Source organism: Branchiostoma lanceolatum, chromosome 1 (genome assembly GCF_035083965.1).
Source record: "Branchiostoma lanceolatum isolate klBraLanc5 chromosome 1, klBraLanc5.hap2, whole genome shotgun sequence".
Taxonomy (NCBI): Eukaryota; Metazoa; Chordata; class Leptocardii; order Amphioxiformes; family Branchiostomatidae; genus Branchiostoma; species Branchiostoma lanceolatum.
In genome coordinates, this window is record NC_089722.1 from 10,076,290 (window position 1) to 10,099,005 (window position 22,716).

The 22,716-nt window shown below is 41.6% G+C and overlaps 1 protein-coding gene across 1 annotated transcript; it reads right to left on the bottom strand.

Annotated features, from left to right (window-relative positions):
• Positions 1-1,084: 1,084 nt before the first annotated feature.
• LOC136433028 (kin of IRRE-like protein 3) lies at positions 1,085-16,186 on the bottom strand. The gene is made up of 10 exons (XM_066424789.1): positions 15,977-16,186; positions 6,654-6,971; positions 6,177-6,482; positions 5,522-5,669; positions 5,282-5,397; positions 4,446-5,012; positions 3,863-3,988; positions 3,386-3,571; positions 3,040-3,161; positions 1,085-2,555 (listed from the first exon to the last, which is right to left on the bottom strand). The coding sequence occupies exons 1-10, from the start codon at positions 16,038-16,040 to the stop codon at positions 2,409-2,411; spliced, it is 2,100 nt and encodes a 699-aa protein (XP_066280886.1). The 5' UTR covers positions 16,041-16,186; the 3' UTR covers positions 1,085-2,408.
• Positions 16,187-22,716: the final 6,530 nt, after the last annotated feature.

A 22,716-nucleotide genomic window follows, 5' to 3' on the forward strand; every position in this document is an offset into this window, starting at 1 on the left:
ATGGGTGGGATTATATGCGTATGTTCGACTTCCATTAAATTGATTCTCTGGTTTACACAGCAGTTATGGCCCTTGAATGTTAATGAATTTGCCCTTCTATTAGATGAAAGTTTTATCTAGCGCTTGTTTCAGAGAGACAAGATTGCCACAGAAGGGATACTAAACATTTTACTGGTCAGCTAGGTCTACTAGAGCCTTAAAGTTAGTATTGTGTTTTCGTCTTATACAAGCACAAAAGTGCACGAAGGATCGCAGGACTTATCTTGGCGGCCGCTTGGTAAGTCTCTCTCCAATACCCAGAAGGTACACAATAGATCATGATGAGCGAGGCCTGATCCGTATAAAAAATGTAAGAACAGTAGGCCTTATATAGCCTCATACATTTGTTTTGCCGTAGTGAAGTAGATAGAGGTGACACTCCTCGCCCTAGCACGCTGCCCCCGACCGAAGTTTCGTGAGTTGGTTTGAATTTTCTACCTCGCCGCGATGGATGGATTATTATTGGTGTCCAGAATTATTCTAAAAACGGTCATTTGATAAACCCAGTCACAGGGATAGTTATGATATGGGTGGCAAAACCGTTGGACTCTATCAGCATTACTTAATATCAATCCACCGTGCTGTTGCAAATGCGTTTGGCGATATCGATGCAGCTGCTAACGGTTGTGGGTATACGGCATTGTGCTATTGGAAAACTGTTGTAAAGTAATCGTCGCCTACTCTGTGGTATTAGGTGGAAGCCGGTGCATGGCAGACCACAAAGCCCATGGGCTTACTGGATCCACCGAGACCACTGATAATGAGTCCACGGGGAGGAAAATGGCCCAACGGTCAACCAAAAACCATTACAGCCAGAAACGATGATAGATGTTAAAACGACGTGGGAGGCGGACAGATTCCAGTAGACCCATGGTGACATGGACCGTATCTTGCAGGAATCCCATTGCGATAACTCGTCTGAAGAATATCACGAGGTCAGCTTTGTAAAGACAAATAGCACCTTGACGGTGGGAAAGAAATCAATAAGATATGTTTGCAAAGATACCAGAGGTTTGAAAAAAGAAAGGCATGGATTCTCTTGGCCTATAGTCTATAGAACTGACGATTAACTTCTTTTATTGTGAATGACGTAAAAGCTTGACATTGGCCCCTTTAAGGATATAACTATGTATGAAGCAGTCGGACTGAAAAAAATATACACAAACGCTATAACACTGGTACATATTGAATTAAGTCCATTTTGAGTATTCGCTGTCCTTCCGCAGTTTCTAAACGGAACAACGACTTCACTCATTAATGAATACTAATAAAGACGGATCAAAAAGAAAACAAAAACAATGACAAGCGTCTCCGAAGAACATCAAAACGACATTTAATCAAACACTGTTCACTGGTATTTGCTGTTCCATTGCACCTTATATATACACATATAATCTTAGGTACATCACATGTACTTCATTATTATATTTGGTTACTTGCACAAAGTTGTGCTTATAGAAGCTTACAAGTCACTTTGGATATCCGTATAAAGTTCAGCTGTCAAGAGGGCACTATAGTTACAGATAATCAACAATCATTGTCTATGCTAATTGTAATCTGATCAAAAGACGTCGAGGCAGGTCCAAGCACAACATCGTCATTTGTGATTATGATACAATCTTAAAATTATCTATTTCAGTGGCATGCCCCGATGCGTCATATTCAAAGCATATCTAATCTTCATCAATAACATAGATTATAACGGCAATGTTCTACATTAGACGACATATTGCATCCTTAAGGAGAATCGTAAAAGCAACATTGCAATATTTACACTTTACGACGGGTAATCTATATTTACAGATTAAAATTTGATAGGCTTGAGTCGTTCACTTCACTAAACATCATAATCACTGGTGTTCTACACCATAAAACATGTATACACGTGAATATTTATCGGGTGTACACGTCGGCTAGAAGGAATGGTCTTTGTCTGCTCAGGCATATGTATGACGTATTGGAGGAAATGTGACAAGTGGCCTTGAGGCGCTCAAGATCATTACATAAAATCGTTACATAAAACATACTAGTTATATGTGTTTGCATCTTTAGCCGATGATATGTCCCTGTAGCTCAATTGGTAGCGGTTTCACAGTTGAGATCCGGGTTCCGATAAGGGGGTTAGTGGGAGACCAATGTTCGTATCCGGGTAGGGGTATCTTTCTTCGAGAGGCACTGCCTTTTTGAAGAGACGTATAAGGGGGTCTCATGTTCGAGGAGGTGCCTCGAGCACGTTGCAACAGCCTCATTACTCAGAAGGTACCTACTGACTGTAATAATACAACAACACTGGATGAATTAAAAGATATGCCCCTTGTCTACATCTCGACAGAAACAAAACCCGATGGTATCGCTGAAAGGTTAGCGAGCTACACGCTGTCTGCTTGTATCTCATTCAGCACGTTTTCCTCCTCGTGGTCTGCCGTGCTGCCCCGCACACCGGCCTGGCCTCTGCCTCCCTTCCACCGGCCCTTTAGGTCCTTTGAGGGAGGTGGTGGAGGAGGTTCAACATGGACCTGGACAGGGATATAGAGATGGTGAAGTCGAAAGACCGTAAAGTAGACTGTTATGCATGAGCTACATCAGACACCAATGCCATTAAAATTAATGGTTGAATATGTTCCCACAGATCATATCAGATTTTCATTTTCGGAAGTGTGCTAATGCTTTGGTCATATTTCCAAACCGGCGCCCGGCCGTAGTTTGCGGGAAGGAAAAGAATAACATTAAAGAAAACGTTACACACAAAAGTTTTTAAAAAGTAATCATGACCATAATTTGTATATTTAATTCATGATGCAAAGTTTTATTTTTCGTTCTCGCAAACAGCCCGGTGTTTAAACTTGACCCCAGCCCCAGACGTACCTGGGATTTTCTGGTTACAATATTAATTACCATTATGATAATGATTATAATCGATACTAATAATTCATTTCTAACACACGATGCTTCGTCTCATGTTCTAGCTAGAAGCGAAATGAAAAATTAAATGCGTCCTACCATCACTGTATCTGTAGTGGAAGTCTCCTCCCGTATAGCAGTGTATACACCACCATCCTCCCCTTCCGGACGGTGCCGCTCTACTGTGGAGTATGGTGGGAGTGTGTTCGTGTGCGCCAGCCCTGGCAACAAACGTAACACATGAAAACATAGTAAACCATGTTCAATTTAAAATATGTAGTTCACGGGCTGTTCTTTTTTCCAATTTTTGGTCATGACCTCGACGTGGCCCCGTTGGACACCCTGCGGCTGCCGGGCTATTTTGGGGCCAGGCCGGGACCCAGAGTCATTTTAACCCGGCCTTAATATTACAATATGTATTGAGTACACGATCAAAATACTTCACCTCCATATGTCAATCCGATAGCTGCCCAGTCTTTGCCGACTCTGGAGGGAGGCCGTGGTTTGAGCGTGCCGTCCATCTCCTGCAGTTCTAGGTCCTCCACACCGGAGTCGTTCGTGCCGTGCCCGGGCTTACGGGCGTGCTTAGGCAGAGGTGGCATCGGCCGGGACGGGGTCCGAACTTTATTAGCTATAGATGGAGAGGAAACCAGTGGTTAGATATGTCACCAAATGATGAATAAAACTCAATTGTCGCAAGACTATCATTTTAAGTCTTACATTTTTTTTTAATTTTACAATATATACATATTTTTTACATTTTCATTTTACAATATTGAATATCCTTGTTTAATTTTTACTTTCTACAATATTCCTAAACTTATCATTTCAAAGCACACATAAATCAGCCGTGGGGACAAAGATTACAATATGTGAAAGTTTGTGCATGGAATGGAGTGACTTGTCGTATAGCCTACTCCACCTTGCGGTGTGTTTCGGAATATCCACCCTCTCCTCTTGGCGAACAGAACGCCCACCAGTGCCGCTGCTGCCAGGACGATCACCACTACAGACACGGAGATGATGGCCACGAGGGAACTCCGCGAACCTGTGGGAGCATCAAGGTAATCTAATTATAGCAAACAAGGCATGGAGCAACACTGTTGCTGCCAAGGAGGGCTTTGGAAACGGAGATAACAACCCACGGTCAACTCACTGGGGACTACTTAGCATTGGTAACATATGATGCACATCAATAGTAAGACGCAAGCCATCGTAGCCTGTAGTGACTAAATCGCGCTCCTAGCGGCCAGCCCGATGGGTACTGCCCCCTTGGGGAGGAGGGGTGAATAACCCCAGCTAGCGAGAGATTTTATAACACAGGCTACAAGCCATCGCAGTTACCGATCAAAGTTATAATACAGCCTTAGAGACACGTTTGTGTAGTTAATGTGATATTCATTGTGACATCTACAGACAGGGACCACAAGACATTGTCCATTTTGCATGGTAGAACAAACAAACCACAGTAAACTAAAAATCTAGTCGCACTTATAAATACTTACCTTTTACGTTGAGACGTATTTCCTTTTGGTCAGTACCGAACATGTTTGTTGCCTTGCAGATGTACACCCCTCCGTCTTCTTCTCTTACCTCCTGAACAGTAACGATGCTAGTAGTTCCTTCCTCCGTGGTGTGTTCATTGATCATTATTCCGTTATTTGTGGGGAGTAGAATAGTTTCAGCTCCCTGGTTGTTTCGCCACACCCATTTGGCCTTTTCTGGCACAGGGTCAGCTACAATGTCGCAGTATAGACGGGCAGTGCTTCCACTGTTGGTGGTAACCACACTCTGTCCACCCCGGATGTCAGGCTGCCCTACTACGTCGATTTCCACGTCACGTGTTGCGTACTGCACGCCGTCATTGGTTGCGATGCATTGGTAAATGCCTTCTACGTCATAGCGTATCCGGTGGAATCGGAGCGGGTTTTCCCATCGCAGTGCTGTATCCTTCCGCCGCCAGCGGATGTGCGGTTTGGGGTTCCCGTCCGCCTGGCACTTCAGAGAAAAGTCGTCTTGGTTGAACAACACTGTGACCTTAGCGTCCATGCTTGAGTCGATTTTCGGAGGATCTGGACACAAACAAAAGACAGAGAAAACACAATTTTTGATTCATTATACAAAACCGAAGTCTTCGAAAATCTAGTTAGTGAAGTTTATAGAATTGGTAGATAAAACATATTTTGACATCAATGAGGATAGGTGCGATTTCATCTGAGAGAATGTTGGTACATACCACAGTAGAAAAAATGTCACGTTGCTCCATATTCTTTCTATTTTAACCAGGACTAGGTAAAATTATGATTTCCCATAGATATAAAATAGGACCTTTCATACTTACAGAACACTTCGAGGGTAACTGCACCGACAGCGCTTGGTGACATGCCGTTTTCAGCCTCGCACTTATAAACTCCGCTGTCAAGTTTAGACACTCTTGGGATCTGTAGAGTCTTGTCTCTATATTAAAGAAGAAAGGTTACATTACAATCCTTAGCTAAAAACTTTGCCACCTTCTCGTATAAAAAACGGAATGATTGCAACTCAAGATAAAAACACTTATAATTGCTTGAGGTTTATTCACCTCTGAATACTTCCTATTGGCAGTCCTCCGCCCATTTCAGTCCACGTGATGTCGGCTCGTGGGTTGCTGTCTACGTAACACGTCAGGTTGGCAGACTGGCCCTCCTTCACGTGGATGGAGGGGGAGGGCACCGAGATCGTAGGTGGGTCTGTAGAGAGCACAATTGTGTACATTGTTACTTCCGGTTGGTTTAACAATTGCACCATGTTTAATACGTTCGTATTCATAAGAACAACCTGTGAAAGAACAAGTACTTCCAAAATTAGACCTCAAACATTGACCTTGAAGTTCCTCTGCAGTACCTTTAGAAGCCGCTAGTAGGCCCATTATCGAACTTGAACTTCGTTTTCCCTACCCCTACCTACCTCTTAAATATCATGAAGATCCATTCTCAGCTTCTCGAGTCATGTTGTCCACAAACAAACAAACAAACAAACACACAAAAATATACGGCCCGCTGTAGTACCGTAGGAAGCCGACTTCAACTTTATCTTCGTTTCCCCGATACCCGCCACCTACCGAATACCTCAAGACCCATTAACAGCTTTTCGAATTATGCTATTTACATCTAACACACAAGCCACCACAGCCACCCCACCATGGCAAAAACCGAAAACATACCCCTCTGGCAAGTACTAGGAAGACGAACACTCACAATTCACACGTAGTATTCTTGACGTTGTCCTTGGTTTGACGATTTTCAGAAATCCCTGGTCAGCTACACACGAAAGGTTTGCCCCATTGTCCCACTTGGTCAACCTCGGTATGAACAGCTCAATTACTTTCCGCTCTGAGTTGTCTTCTTCACCGGACTTTGCTGTACGCAACAACCTCGTCCCGTTGTACCATGCCAACCTCGGCTCAGGGTAGCCCCCTCGCGACTTGCAGCGGAGGTACAGCTCAGAGCCCGCTTCTTGGGAAGTCTCTGCCCCTGTGACGGCTGGCGGACCTTCCATGGGAACTTTTAGCAAAGAAATATATGTCAGTAAGAGGTCTTTAAGAAAGAGCTTAATGAAGCATTTCATTATGAACACCATGTACAAACGTAAGCTGACCACCTTTGAAAACCAATTACTGTGTACCGAAGGGTAATAAAAATCACATTTGGACAATATTTCGTTTTCGTACTTACCTACCACCGTGAGAACAGCGTCACTTGCAGCCTCTACCGAGAGAGTTGAACAGCGGTATCCCCCCGTATCCTCCCGCTGCACGTCCTGTATCTCCAGATTAAACTCACCCCGGGAAGGTTTCCCCACGACTCTGTGTCTGTTGAAGGCCGGTGACACGCTCCTGCCGTTAGACATGATCCTGTAGTTGGGTGGGCCCTCCCATATCACAGCCTCATCCTTCATCAGTCCGCTGAAGGCGCAGCTGAGAACGATGGTCTCCCCTTGTAGTACGGCGGTAGATTGAGGCCGGCTCTGGTAGAACGCACTTTCAACAGTGACTGAAACAAAAGAACTACAATAAGAATACAACATACCTCGCAAAACTAGTATCACGACCTTGACTTCTTAATGCTGCAGATATTAGTTGTATGTAAAATAAGTACATGCATCTTTTACCGATGGCCTCTGTCAATCAAGATCGATTTCAGTAATACAAAGTAGTTTCTTTTATGCGGAAGATTTACATCAGATGTTTAGAATGTTGGTTTTACGGACTTTAAGACCATTCCAGAAATTTACAACACCATACTCAATTGTATCATCCTATAAAGACCATATCCATGGATATGTCTGCTGTGTTATGTCTTTGCAATTGGGTAATTGCGCCAGAAAGAAAACTGTCTCATCCAATCCTCCATTAATTCCGCCAGCACTATCAACAAAGCAAATCCGATTGCCCTGCTTCATTGCTTATATCGAGTTTACTGTTCTCCAAAGTTATAATTTCGTTCAATCCTATCACGATAGTTTCTCGCGCCACTCCATCACTCACTCTGTGATCTGTCCTCCGATTCCCCCCCGCGGGACGGGAATCGATGGGCACGATCCTGTATTGTAATTGAAGTGGTTCATATCAGGTGGAACATATGGTCCCCGTCGTGTGGGTCTTTTGATGATATTAGATCGACTTTACATATGCCATGCGATCCGTGGTGGGATGCTTTAAGTTACTGAACCGAATGGCTATGTGGGGAGGGGGAGGGGGTGGGCTGGAGAAAATCGAATGCTATCTGCAACGTTTTATCCATAGTTTCAGGTGTATTAACGATTCCAAGGTAACTTTTTCTTGATTTACTCAGGAGTCATTGACAGGCCCACCATTGGGTTGACTTGACCGGAAAAGAATCGTAGTTTAAAGAACTAATATCCAAGTAATAGTAGTTATACAAAATAGTACTTCTGGACTTGGTTCCCACTCTAGCATAACCTACACCCGTTCCTCTGCAAGGCATTGATTCAGCAAGGACGCATAGCTGCCTTGAATTACCCGGCGGGCTCTTACATTATTTATACATAGATTGACTTCGTGTACCGCTAGCGAACCAAGGAAAAGGTCAGGCCAGCATTTTGATTGTACTGTTTTATTGGTGACCTAAGGTACAAAGTAAATGGGCGCACGGGTAATTTCAAGTACAAATGCCATCAGTCCCTTTGCGAGCACGTCCTCATACAGCTATTGCGTTTTCATCCACTGCTTTGATGTCAGATCACAAGCGACGTATAAAGCTGACGCAGCCAGCTTTTTTCATCCTACAGCAACTCAAAGCTCTTACAACTTGTCAGAACAAGTTGCCGCACAGTCAAGTCCATTTTCTCTGAACTGCTGACTGAGCGTACCGTGGTGTGGGGCGTCTCCTGGCAGCCCCACTCAAGGAAGGCGAGGGAACCGCCGTGAAACATATGCCTCGTTGATCGCGGCTTATCTAACGATTTCTGCAGCTATATATATATATCGCCTGATTAGGTTCTCCACCCAGGGAGTCCGGCTCACAAACCTGGGATTTCTCACCCCGTCTACATGCACGGTTCAAGGTTTCCCCCAGGATTACATACATACAAAGGTGCTCCACCAGAGACTACCATGGACAATCTATAAGTGCATTTAGATGCAAACTGTTAAAAGAGTAAAGTTAGGAACCATTCTACGTAGTAAAGAATCTATGAAAATAAAGTTGCCAACGCTGATGAAAACTTGTTATGTAACGTTACTAGATTATACGCTTCAAAATGCACCGACTCTGAGCCAAACAATGGTAGTCGCACTGTAGTCGAAGTAAATATTGTATGTAGAGTAAAGAATGTTGAGAGGAAAAATGCATTGATTATCTTGAAGGCGATAGAGATATGATAGGCATGAGTAGTTGAATTATATCAAGCTTTACATGTCAGATCTTTAAGCTAACACTGTATCTACAGTGCTTAAAATAGAATCCCCGTCCGATCCCATAAGACATATGAAAACGTTGCTTGTCAAAAATCAAATAGATACAAATACCAAAGGTTCACGAGCAACTCTCTTCTTTTACCATCACCGCCAACCCTTGGCCTCTCTAAATATCATGGGTCATAGAACCAATAAATCACAATTTACAAGAAAGGTACTTACTTTGATATCAACTCTAATATGATAACAGAATGCAATATAGCATTTGATGATAATCAGTCAGCAACTTAGAGTACAACAGATATATCCTTATCCGTCTTTAAGTCATATTTGATATAATCTTTGGAGGCCTAATCTTATTTTCTTTAAATGTGCTAAATGATACTAAAAATTGTGCTGTCTTTCAGAAACTGAAAAAAACAACTAGTCAGTCTACCTAGCTTCATGCTTGGGCCTGCACTCTTTGCAAACCATATCAAGTATACGTAGTGATATATTTGTGCTACATGCATATCCCATGTTATGGGTATATAAGGAAACCTATACAAATAAGCCGTACAGGCAACTTATCTATAGCTATTAAGCCCCAAAGGCTATTCCCCGTCTACTAACAGAACAATATCTCATTCATATCATTACTGCAATGACAATGTTAAATGAAAAAAAAAAAACATAAAACGCATGAGTGGCAAGCCTAGCAACACAGAAAAAAGATACCATGAATTTTATGCCCTCACTAAAATTGAAGCTTTATTACGAGAACGTCTATTTGTAATGTCAAACATTTATGTAGCGAGCTGTAGCAGTAAATAGACTTCAATCTACCTCTGGTAAAGGAAATTTTATTGTACGCAATAAAACCCGATCCTGGAAGAAATTAATAGTCTAATGGAATGAAAAAGATACATAAAAAAAGATTCGGTAGATACACAAGTAAGGGATATTGTTAGGCCACGCCTATGAATACTCGATACCGTTCTTATTTATCAGATATTGTTTGCGTAGTACGATCAAATACGTCTAGTACATAGACGCCAAAAAGACATAGCCTCCTTTGCCAGTGTTCCAGGAGCGCCAGTGTTTATTTTGTTGGGAGCGCTGATTCGTGATTTTCAATATATGGGACAGGTTCTAATGCCGGACAGATCGTTTCTGCACCTCTGGATGCAATATTAATAGAATGACAACAACATGGCAATAGAAAAAAAACTCCGGTGCTCTTGAAAGGCCTTCAAAAGAGGTTAAAAAAATTACTAGTCATCGCGACAACCATGTACATCAGAGAGATAGGTGACTGTTGGGTTCGCAGTAAAAATTGGACGGAGACTATCCCACACTCTGTCTGCGGTTGGCGGACTAATTAATCTAACAAATCCTACCCGGTGGTCAGCTGAAGATGAGATGTATCGATTATATTGATCGTGTAAGACATCGATCGAAGAGAGGTCAAAGGGTCACTAATTACCTTAGGGTGCTACACAACACCAAGTCCTCTAAGGCCAACATTCCGCCAGACGGCGATCGCGCTGCGACCTTGCTGTGACCTACATTGAATTTGTGCAACCTTAGATGTTATAATTTGCGTATTATGCAAAATGTAAAAGCATCCAAAATACAACAAACACAAAAAGCGTGGAAAAATCTCTTTATTTTTTCTTTTTAAATCGTTGCGTGATCTGTCAAATTTTAGGTCGCAGCGCGATCGCAGCAAGGTCACCACCCTAGTGGAATGGAGGTATAAATCAAAGATACACATAACTGCGTAAAAATACCCATTTAGATTTTTAACCTTCTATATTCTTATCTTTTATGACTATTTGACCATTATGAAGCTCAAAATCGGAATCGAATTATATTTCCTTTACATTTCTTCCCTGCATATTGCAAAGTAGCAAAGTGTTAAAATGCAATGTAAGACGTACAAAGTCAATATCATTGCATTTTCAATGCATGTCTTCTCCGCCGCCCCGGTAGACTGTCTGAATGTGAAATCTATGGTGATGTTGTTGTAAGGCCGTGTAAAACTAATAGCAGCACTTGCTTTGATGGTCCACATTCTACACTAGGAGATCGTAAAATACCCGCGCACCAGTGTGAGAATAAAGGACAGGGACAATAACTCGATGTGAGTTCATGCAGTCTTCTCGCTGCAGATATGATAGAATGGAGCCTGAGCATTTGTCAGTGAAATATCATCCACAACTTCGCAATAAAAATGTATAATACGCGAGTAATGTACTGTATGTTGAAGTTTTAGCTTTCAGTTCAGAGCTTGCGATTGATAAGGGTGATACATAATTTGCAAACACAATGCAGAAGACGAATCCTTCGACAATGGACCGTCGATATTTGTTCAAAACGTTGGACAGTTATCATTATTTTCATTGGTGAACATTGTTGAAATCAAAATAGTAGCATCGTTTGGATAAATTATGTATTAAAAAGTATGTGAAACAGCCCTTAAAACTGATATCTTTTGTATGAGACGTACGAACTGTTGAAACCGTCCCCAGAGCCCACACACGCTATGCCTCACCCCTGATGAACCACCATGAGTTTGGAATGGCGCTCTTGTCGTTAAGTCGTCCCACTTACTCGCTGATTTAACACCTGCACAGTCACAGCATAATGGCATTCATCTAAATGTATGTATTCGCAACTTACCCCATGAAACTGTGTGCAAAACATGCGGCGATTACGCCTTCAAAGAGAGAATCAAGTTGTCACAGGTCAACCCAAATGTGGTTCTTAAAACCTGAGTATTAACCAATATGATATGGAGAATCTCAAGTAGAATGCAGCTTAATGTACCTCAAGGATAAATCAGTGAGTGGAGGTGTCTGGGGAGTTTTTACGGTCCTGATGATGATGGTCTCTACCACACTCCGGAATTGAGTAATATCTCACGTCAACACCATCCATCAGGGTGAAGATAAAATCGCCCCAAGTCGTCGATTAAATGTTGTAGTGTTCAACACAAATGGGTTTGACGCTTCGAGGGTGTTCGCATGTGTAACCGAATCCTTCAGGCTCCCTCCTCAGTATATGCTTTGAATGTAATGATACACCTTGCAGCTCTTATAGCTAACCTGTCCCACTCAAAATACTGTGTGCCGTCTATGAAGAGGATCCCCGTGGCTTTACCTAGACCATTAAACCTTCCCACAATCCCTCTTAACCACCGGAAATGGGCCATAACACGCTGGCCCGAATACTTCATAGTGCACGCCGATCCATGTGCTTTGCGATGATTTCCACAACACATACTTACAGGATTTTCCGTGTCCAGACCTGGAATACGTCATGCTTGAGTTTGAAACGCGTGGTGTTTTAAGACGGGTTATCAAAGGAAACAGAGCTCAGTGTGAGAATCCTGTCTTGTAAATTATTTGTGACAGATAAAGAGAATTTTTTATCCCTCCCCGCATGTCCAGTGTTAGTATAAGTGCGTGGTTTGAGTCCAACTGAGCCCGTGAAACATCGACACTCGTTAAAGAGACCTTTTAGTTGGTTCCAAACGTTACATTGGTGAAGGTGCGTCCATCTGTTTCGGTTTAGACTTATACTTCCGAACCGTGGTGCTGTTTTATGCCCATGATTGTGACATGTTGTAGAGTGGTACGTGATCTTTAGAGCACCGTTGGTGTTTCGTCACGCCTGCCTTAAAGCTGCACTATGTAACATTTTGGCGCAAAAATTTAAAATATTCTTGTGAACAAATCCTAATACAAATGACATGGACAACCACTTTTCAGCATATTTCCATCATTAATTCGTCTATTTCTGGCATGTATGGTGTTTTTAACTGTACAACAACAAGCTGCAATAGTCTGTGACACCACCTCAACCTAAAGCCTAATGTTTGTAAACAACTTCCTGCACACTGGCAGGACCCCTGGGTAGGCTAATTACTTAGCGACACTTCAGTGGATCTAGATAACAGCTGATGTTATGAAGATCATCTTCTTCAAAAACACTTTTTTGAATGAGGATAAAATATGTTAGCCAAGTTTGTAGGGAACTTATAAAGCGGATTTTCCCCGTTCAAAACTGCTAGAACTCTGATAAGGAGGTTTGGTAGAAACTGTGATTAACTGTAATCAGGCACCCCACTGGGCAGTTGGGGTGATAAGCCTGTGTGGCCACACTGCCCCAACTGCCAACTGGCTCTGAAAGTTCAGTTTTTAAACTGGTTTATATGGTGCAATGATGTTGAAACATTCCTTCCTGAATACTGGTATGTCATTCTACAATGTTTATTCAACATACTATGTAAGAAAATGGTAGAAAAATTGACTTTCTGTATTGATCAAATCTTACATAGTGCAGCTTTAACCATCCATTAGATAGTACAGTGTATAGGTCAAAACGTGGGCTGTAAAGCCGGCAATAAGGTTGTATTTCTCGAAGAGTCTAATCCTACGCCATATCTACTTCACACAAAAAGCTTCTACTAGTTACTAGTAAAACGTAAGATGAAAGTACTACATTAATGTTAGATATAATGACCCCTATAAACCTTAACAGTAAAGCACGATATTTGGTTACCTCTCCAACGCTGTTGGGATAACACACCATGATATACCCCAATCTATGATAGACAAATTCAACCCATACCCGAGTACATGGTATAGAGAGACGAGCTGTTAAACGATATGTGAAACACACTAGTTTACTGCAGTTTGTCAAAACGTACCTCGAACGACTCTAGCCTCATGCATTCTATATTTTAGCTTCTTGAAGAGTTTGTTTCGTGGGTCTTCAGGCTACCGATATTTATGGGGCCAGGGAGCATCGTTTCAAACGTTCAAGGAGGAGCAAAAAACGAGGTCTACGCTGGAAGGATGATCTGTGCAGATGGAGTCCGTGCCCTTCACGCTGTCATGGCGCCATTAGGATGTCTCACCTGTGGCGCCGTGTGAAATGGCGGGGACGGCATGGCGGGTCTAATGCACGGACCTACACAGGGTCGATACGTCACAGGGGACAGCCTTCTAACCGTGATGGCACGTCAGTTCGTTCGTTCAGACCTTTGAAATGCCTAGCGGCACATTGGGCAGAAAATGTCATTGCTGTTTCAGTAGCAGGGTATATCTATATTTTTTGCTAGCCCTTCCCATGTAATGGCATAAACGGTGCTAAAGGCATGGAAATCAAAGTAAAACACGGGCATCGGTACAGTAACTGTAGTCAGATGGGGACACAGCTGTGAAGCAAACATTTGCGAGCTCAGAGTATTTCCTGCGTGTTTTCTAAAATGTGGACTTTCTGAATTCGGTCCCCCGAAATTGCCAACTGGCAATGGCACCCAGTGACAGGGAAAAATAAAATCAGATGGTAGAGCCCGCTGTCTTAAGTAATTTCCTTGCAAATAACACACCGTGAAATATCAATCAGCTGCACTCTTATCATAAGTATTATACAGACGATTGGCAACGTTAATAACCAACTTTCACAACCTTACAATTTCATATCAGCGCAATATACATCATAATATCATACGCCGGCAAATCTATCTACGAGGATTAGTGAGGAACTTGTAGAATGTTATATCCTTGGCGCCATCTAATAACTCGTGCGTCGTGGCACCTTAGCTTTGAGAACTACTGTCTTTTCTTGAAAGGAAATCCCCGTAGTTTGGTGTTAAGAACTGTACTGAGACGGGTGCCTGGGCATTATCAAAATAATAAATGTAGCAAGATAAATCCGCGATACGTGTAGAAATTCACAAAGGACAGGAATTAGAACTCGGAAGTGCTGATGATGCCAACTTTTTGGGACACACTGCCATTTCAAATAAATTCTCCCGGACTAATTTTGTGGCAGGCGTTTCATCTTGCCGGCTGTAATTTGCTATCTCCTGAGCCTGCTGCAAAAAAACCAGGACGTTTCATAATTACTGACTTTAGTAACAGAGACGCCGACATGAGAAAAATCGATCATCTTTCATTCGATGACGAGATGTATGGCTCAGGTGCCCCGGTACCATGTCTTCCACACAGCTAATTTCCTAGTTCCGAAATGATGTAAAATTAGATACGCCATCTGTCTCGAGCGGGCTGACACGGCCATTTCTTACCCGGAGAATGTATGAGGAAAAGGCCACACTAATCAACTGTGACGCAGATAACCAATCAGATCCGTGCACACCACAGGAAGACACAAGTCAAGATAAGGACCTTTTATCAGAACATCCGTGTCTTCTTAAGACCTACATATTAGACACCCTCTTACCTTAAGACCTATAAATCAGACACATAACGCCCAGGATTACAACTCATATCTTATGGCCATCGTTGTCACTTCGATCAAAATATAAGTCAAGAGAATTCCACACAAGCATTAGAGTAACCGCATTAAACAGCATTTGACGGGGGAGTTGCAGTACAAAAAATGAAGTTTTGCAACATATTAAGAACTATCTTGTCATCTAGTAGTTTCGAAGATGATGTGAATCTTACTCTAAGTGCATTTTGATGTATTGTTAGACATCATCAAAAGGTGAACGTCATGCCTTTTAATACTATTTGACAATCTAATCGCAATGTTTTGCAATAGGTTCGGAAAGGCTATAATGATGTGTACTTTAATGGAGAACGGGCAACCAATCGTTACACAAGGTATCTCATTTCTTTCTTATTTGATTTCCAATGAGTATTAGACAATGAATTAGACAAAATTATACCGAAACAAACTACATGAAGTATATGTACATATGTGATGTATATTGAAACTTGATGCAAGGTTTATCATGGTAATAAACACAGATAGCGTGGTAACTAAACAATGCAATATGCCAGGTTAAGATATGAAAGAGCAATGGAAACATAATAAAAACATGAAAGTTACAATTCAAATACTCTTTGATCTATGTTGTATCCCTCAAAGCCTTTCCGGTAAACTAACAGTGCAACATTTCGACATCAATGGATGTAGAACTATTCGTACGTCCGCTCTTCGACATATTTTTCTTTAACATTATACGATGCTACTGGAAGGTACAGGTAGAGATATGAGGTACCTGCGCATCCTCGCATATTTGTTTCAGTAAGGATCACAAATCAGCAAACCTGCACCATTTCTGATGGTAAATGAAATGTGTCCGAATTGTCGTCTTACCTGGTGGAAGAACACCTGTCCACAGCAGGAGAATCCAGGCTATTGCTCTAGGTAAAGCATCCATTTTGTCGCTTGAATGTCTGGTACCAGAGAGGTCTCCGCTTCACTTAGCGGTAGCGCTCCGCGAGTTGGAGTTTACCTGCGGAACGTTCCATTTGGTTCAGACGGGGGTGAGTTAAAACCTTGTTTCAAAGACTAAGATAGATAGATTAAAACAGGACAATAAATACGCGTTAAAATGTGCAGTACCGTTGTAATTCAAACGAATATTTGCTAAAGCATTGCAAGACCCGTTCTCGAGTTCGCTGTGCCATGTTGCCTTGTCCTTGGTGCTGATCATGACGTGGTTGTTACTAAGTGCCGTCCAGCTCAGATGTCTCCTGCGGGCGCTCCAGGCCCCGTTCGGTCAGACGGAAAACAATACCGTCTCCGTGCATTAGGTCCTGTCTAACAAGTACATCAGCAGGATTACACGGTACTACGGCACGACTTGGTTGCACCCACTCTTTTATCCTCCGGCAGTGGATCCCAATTTCCTCCCAAGCTACACTCTCTTGAAACATTTTGGCTTTCAGATGTCGACAGCAAGTGGGCTTAAAGTGTTTGAGTGCCTAAGGTTATATTCTAGGCTTCTACATTCGTGAATGATATGGAAATTCAGTTTAAAAATACAACAGCCACGGACATTGAACCATCACGATGTCACAGCTGTTGCCTCGCAGTTGGAAGACTTTGAACTGAAATTCTAAACCATCATGCATGGGTTTCTACTTGGAATAGCCTTTTGAGCCCCGGGTGATACATGGTCTATGGAGCTACATTAGTCTTGGGAACATCTGCGGACGCCTTATATAAAAAGCTAAGGAAATAGTTTAGTGGGAAGAAATATCAGGAAGTTTTTACATGAATTGAGGCACATCATATCACAGGATTTTGTCGTCTTAGCCTTGCAGTATGACATATCCTTGCTTTTGTGTGTCTATGAGCGCTACAGTGGTTCTGAACACCTGATATATTTAGCTTATATACTTATCTCCGTTCTTTGTACCTAGTCTCTAGGGGAAATAAAGTGTGCGGTAAAAGATTGGAGATACAGGAGATAGCCAAAATGTACGAGTGCTTTTTTATAACAAATAAAGAACAGACTTAATAATAAACCGTTTCAGTAAAACGATTTATATGAACTATGGCATGGTCGTGTTACATCAACGGCGAATGGTTGAGGCTGCGTATATATTATCACATTCTGCCGCAGAATAGAATAAGCAAACAAATAGGGGCATTTCAGCCGGCGTAACCCTTAACGGAGGCCGATAAGTAGTATTTCCTGAACGCATAAAAGAGGGCCTACATCCCACCATGTGTTGGGTAGATAAGGCATGTATTATCTAGTTTGCACCAACAGTTGCGTTTACAACCAAGTCTTGTACAGTAAAAGTGAAAAACAAACCCCGGAGTACATAAGAGCAATGGGCGGTCGGTCACCAATCAAGAAATGAGCTTTCAAACTCCGAATGCAAGACAAATTGAAATGAGATCAGATCAGCTTTATCCTGTTTAAGCTCTGGAGAGTCATTATCGTTTCCGACAATAAACTGGTAATATAAGTCAGTGACATATAAATGTGTATCTGGTTTAGTAATTTTTGGGTGAAATCAAGGAGGTATAAAAATATCAATCAACTTGATACGTTTCCTTCAAATTGTTTACTAAGCTGGATTTTCACAAAGAAGGATGACCTATTCTTGTAAAACGAAACATCCCCTGTGCATAATTGACACGGCAGGGCACCGCATTAGGTGTAAATACGCGGCTCCAGGTGATATTTCACGGCTGATGTACGCACACGTGTTTCCTCGGGGCCACGATTACAGGGTGGGGAGGGGGTAATCTGGCGGAATTTGCAGCGTACATCTCTCGAGGCGCTCGGCTCAGATGTTGCAGCGACATGAAAGAGTGTTGATAATCAACCGTGATTAACACGAAGTGTCGCGTGAATTGTGATTTATGTCTAGTGCCAGCTGTTATTTTCAGTGTTACTTCAGCTTTAGTGTCTTTAGTTTTCTCCCTACTGGCAATCTGCCTACACGCTTTGATGTATTCATTGCTGTATGAATACGACTTGGATTTTAAAGGCGACATTCCTGTTCTCAGTGGGGTGCACAGACCAGTAGTTTCAACAATAAAAGATTCATGGAATAGAAAATTAAATACCATCTTAGAGGCTAATCGGATCTACCTTATGAATTCCCTAATCCTCCCTCAGCCGTCGTATTCGCTGTTTCCCTAATCTAGCATGAAATCGCCTGGGCCATTTCATTATAAATATGAATTTCTTAACCGGTAGAAAAGAATGGGTGACCTCTAGTAAGCCATAAACTGAATACAGAATCAACAAAAGTTAGAATTATTTTGTTTAGGTCAGTAATAGGGATATATTGATGTTTATTTCAAAATTTAAAAAGTGATACATAGTTGTGAGGAACATTGTCCGAATTCATCTTTTAAATGGAAATATTATTAACGATAGCAAAACTCAGTACTCTTTTCTCGATGTCAACACTATGTCAAGATATTCTACTTCGCTGCTAAGATTTTACCATTGGAACAGATTGTAGTTAGGTTCGGCGTAGCGGTAAATGAAGAATCAGCCTCTACGGGCAATGATTTGTTGGACATGGACGTTGATTGTTCACAGAGGACGATAAGTCTCAACAAGTGATAGATTTCCAAGGAGTACAATTAATTCCCAGTTGTAATGACGGTCATTTGTTAACGCCTTTCAGCTGTCCATTCCACTAAGGCATCATCAGACCATGACTGTGGACATGTAGAGTACACGTGAAGACTCTGATATATGCTTCATAAACGGGAACTACTAAAAACGTCGGTACAACGACGGTGTAAATATACTGAGAACTCAAAAGGTACGAAAATATATTTTAGCGAGTAACGTATTTTTATTACCTGGAGGATCACGTATACCTATTTTAAACAAAGACAAAGAAATACTAAGTTACAACAAACAACCATAAAGTTAGCTTTTGACATTTCCTGAATGCATTTGCATATTACATATACCCCAAGGTATATAAGAGAAAGAATCAATTGATAATCTAGAAAAAAACATTACTCATGCTGGTTCATCAAAAACACTAGCAGTTATTGCTCTTTGTTCTATCCATAAAGAAATCAAATGATATTCCGTAAAATTGATCTACATAGATATATTTAGTATAAAATGTCAAGGACTGCGACTGATGTAAGACATATTTTACTCTTTAAGTACAGATCTGTGTGGCGTGCGCTGAGGACAATGTAGTCTAAATTAGACGTCATTAATCATTGAAAAAGCAATTCTACATCATGATTGTACATTGCCCCCACTCGGCAGCATATCGTTTATCAGATTTTATCCAACTCGTCATACGGTATGGAAGGCAGAGACGATGAGGCTTATTCTTTTGTACAATTCTTTGTAATCTACGTTTTCCACCAAATCTAAGATGTAAGCTTAATATAAGCCGACAACAAAGATACGCTCTGTGATAATCTCTGATACCCTGTTTTCTTCGACACCTATGTTTAAACGGATTGAACATGCTAGGCCCAGATTGGTTTGATAGCTTTTGCAACTGTGACCTCAATTGCTCCCTCTATATCAGCACCCCTGCTCCCCTGTGAGGCACTTTGCGATGGTAGTGATCTTTACGTTAGAGAGTGTTCTTCTCAGGTAGGGCAGGCGAGGCTGATGAAATAATGAGCGGCTCTACGGGGCACCAGGACCGGGGTGGTGGGAAGACTTGCCACCCATTAACTTGAAGATCCATACGTGACAGGAATAGAGAAGGCAGCTTCTAGTTAGAGATGTGGAATACGCTATTTTTGAATATTTCATGTGGACTGATTGGGTTTACAAGGTTAACAATGCAGTTAGACAGCGAAGACATCTTGACTAGTATTGTGACAGAAAGGAAAGACGTCTGACAGTCTAAGATTTGGCATGGATAAACGATTTCCTATTAGCGGAGTTGGTGAAAGATCGAATATAATGCAAATCAACTTTGCATGCCAGATACATTAGAGTTTTGAGATGGTGCTAAATATCTCGGTATGCAGGCGCCGTGTACAGTATAATACACAGGTCCTTGTTAACAATGTGCTGTCATCTATCTGATCTGTACAAAGATGTCACTTCTCCTCTCCATGTATATATATATATATATATATATACACATAGTCCAAGAGGTACAATTTCAAAATGGTCATAATACCACTATGAAGTCAGTGGGTAAATTCGTCGTGAGCCTAATATGCAGTCTTAAAAATCTCTTCAGGCAGGAACTAACATCAAAACTCCTTCTGACCAGCACTCATGCTCTCCAGCTGTCTAATGGGAATCCACCAAAGGTTAATTGGATTTCCAGACGTCGAGACCGTGGTAATGGACTACCCGGCGAGTTTATGAGCCCTCGGAAGGGTCATTCCGAAACACTATGGGCGAAGAGGAAATCAGAAATATGCAAATAGCTACCATTTCTTTCAAGTCTTTTTCGACCATCGCCAATCGATTTCAAACGTCAGAATATGCACCTCATTTACTCAAATGTTTAAAAAGGCAAAAACAAACATCTGATGTAATTAGATAAAATGTAAAATGTATGATAAATCAACAACATGTTAAGTGACGCCTCATACTGACTTGTCGCTGCAGTGAGAGCTGTGCATTGAGAGGGGGCGCCACTGACTGTTCAATGACAAACAGGACAGGCTTATTCTCTCATTATGCAACTGCCAAAAATAATCTTCATAAATTCTATATTCTGATAAGGAAATATCTACAGAGTCAAATCATGTTGGCAATGGGAATAGGTTTCGCAGCCATTTATGTAATTACCTATCAGTTGACGTTCATACATGTTTCGGTGCACCTCAGTAATTAAATTATATGAATGGACATAGCTAGTAAGATCATCGATAAGAGATATCTGTATAAATAAGTGTCAGATCCGCTTGTCTAGCTAATGCTAATGACCTGATAAATCAACGCCCACTGGTCTCTGATGACAACTGGCAGAATCCAGTTAGGCTGCAGTTATAGGTATAACCGCACGCGTCCTCACAGCAAGGTATTTCTAGACCTTCGTCGGTAACTGCCATCTAAACATTGCATGCCGACTATTCGACGTCACATTACGTTACCTTGATTAGGCTCCGTAAATTACAGTTGCTGTCATGAATTTTAACATTTGACTGCAGAGCAACATTGGCTATGATAATCTCAAACATAATAGCAATAAAGGATTCAAAAGGGGCACATGAGTGTTTAACTTTTGACAATTGATATATTTGGAACACAGGATTAGAAATCATCAATTATCTTATCAAAATAGTGATGTTTAGCTAAGTAGGTATTTCTATTTCCTGTGCAGACAAATTTGCAGGCTCTCATTGTTGGTGGAAGTTGTGCACCGAATCTTTACTAACTGACATTATGGATGACATAATGTAATTGGAACACATTACTTGGATCTTCCAGCCGAACTAATGTGTTCAGCTCACCCCGAGGGCCGTAGAAGGCTTCCATTTAGGGCCTGGGTCTATGGGTATGTGCGCACTGATACACACTGAATCAGTCAGTGAAATGCCAGACGAGACGCTTTCGTGCCTTTCTGCTCCTTTAAATGCCATATTGATGCGCCCAGAGACGATCTAGTTTTCCCCTATATGGTCTTTACGGCAGCTGTCACATCTAGACAGAGACTGGCTTCGACGCACCATATTGCCACCAAGCTGCTGGCCAGAGAGTAAACATGGTACTTGCTCACATGAACGTCTGCATTATAACTGTAGCTGTGTTATTCACTATTCTTCCTCAAGGTAAGTGCTACTAATCAATATTTTCATTACTGGTTGCGACATCTTGATACCAGCAATACCACGGTTTTGTGTGTACGGGGTATCAGTAAATGTAGGTAAGGCGTTATTCTCGTATCGATATCTTGTCTAGATCATCTTTAGAACAACAGTCTTAGTCAACAATCGGACTCAATTATGAAAAAAGGGAGTCGTTTGTTTCTTGCATGGTCAAGAAATGGATTCTCCTTCATGAAAATTCAGCAGGGCGTCGTCTATTTTCTAGAGTCCCGCTGTGTTGGAATTCTGTTGATCTATCGCTGTTATCAGACTCGTTGCGTCTTTGTGATAACTAGATCTAAATGTAGTACATCAGGTCACAGAGAATTCATGTTTCCCGTTGACTGATCAGACAAGTAATATGACCCCTGCCCTGACGCTAATTATTCCTCCCCTTTTACCCTTTGACCCTTCATTCCTGTCCCTTGTAAGAATAATCATGGCTTGACCTTCACGGTCACTGGTACGGTCACATCGTGACGGTGATGAGCTTGTTACCCTAATTGTGTGAATTTTTGTCTGTGAAATACGCGGGAAACTTGGTTCTATTTGAAGCTTGAGAAGACAATAATGTGGAAGACGGCTGATGTTACTGATGCATCCTGCGTTTTCATGACTAAAACAATGTCATGCAATTACATGCGAAGTAATACCTCTTATCATTATCATACGTTGTCTCTGATCATGGTTCATAATTATTGATTATAATAACATAATAATGTCAAGGCTAACCGGTTAACCACTGTCAAACAAAGTCATCCGTCTTCATCATATCTTTGATGATTTATCAACTTTACCCGTTTATCAGAATTTGATACTATTGA

Excerpts from the sequence above, each read along its gene's own strand:
- LOC136433028 (XM_066424789.1), bottom strand. The coding sequence starts at position 16,040 with ATGGATGCTTTACCTAGAGCAATAGCCTGGATTCTCCTGCTGTGGACA. Across the intron at positions 5,398-5,521 it reads CCAATAGGAAGTATTCAGAG|AGACAAGACTCTACAGATCC; the intron begins GTGAATAAACCT and ends TCTTTAATATAG. Across the intron at positions 2,556-3,039 it reads CCACTACAGATACAGTGATG|GTCCATGTTGAACCTCCTCC; the intron begins GTAGGACGCATT and ends ATCCCTGTCCAG.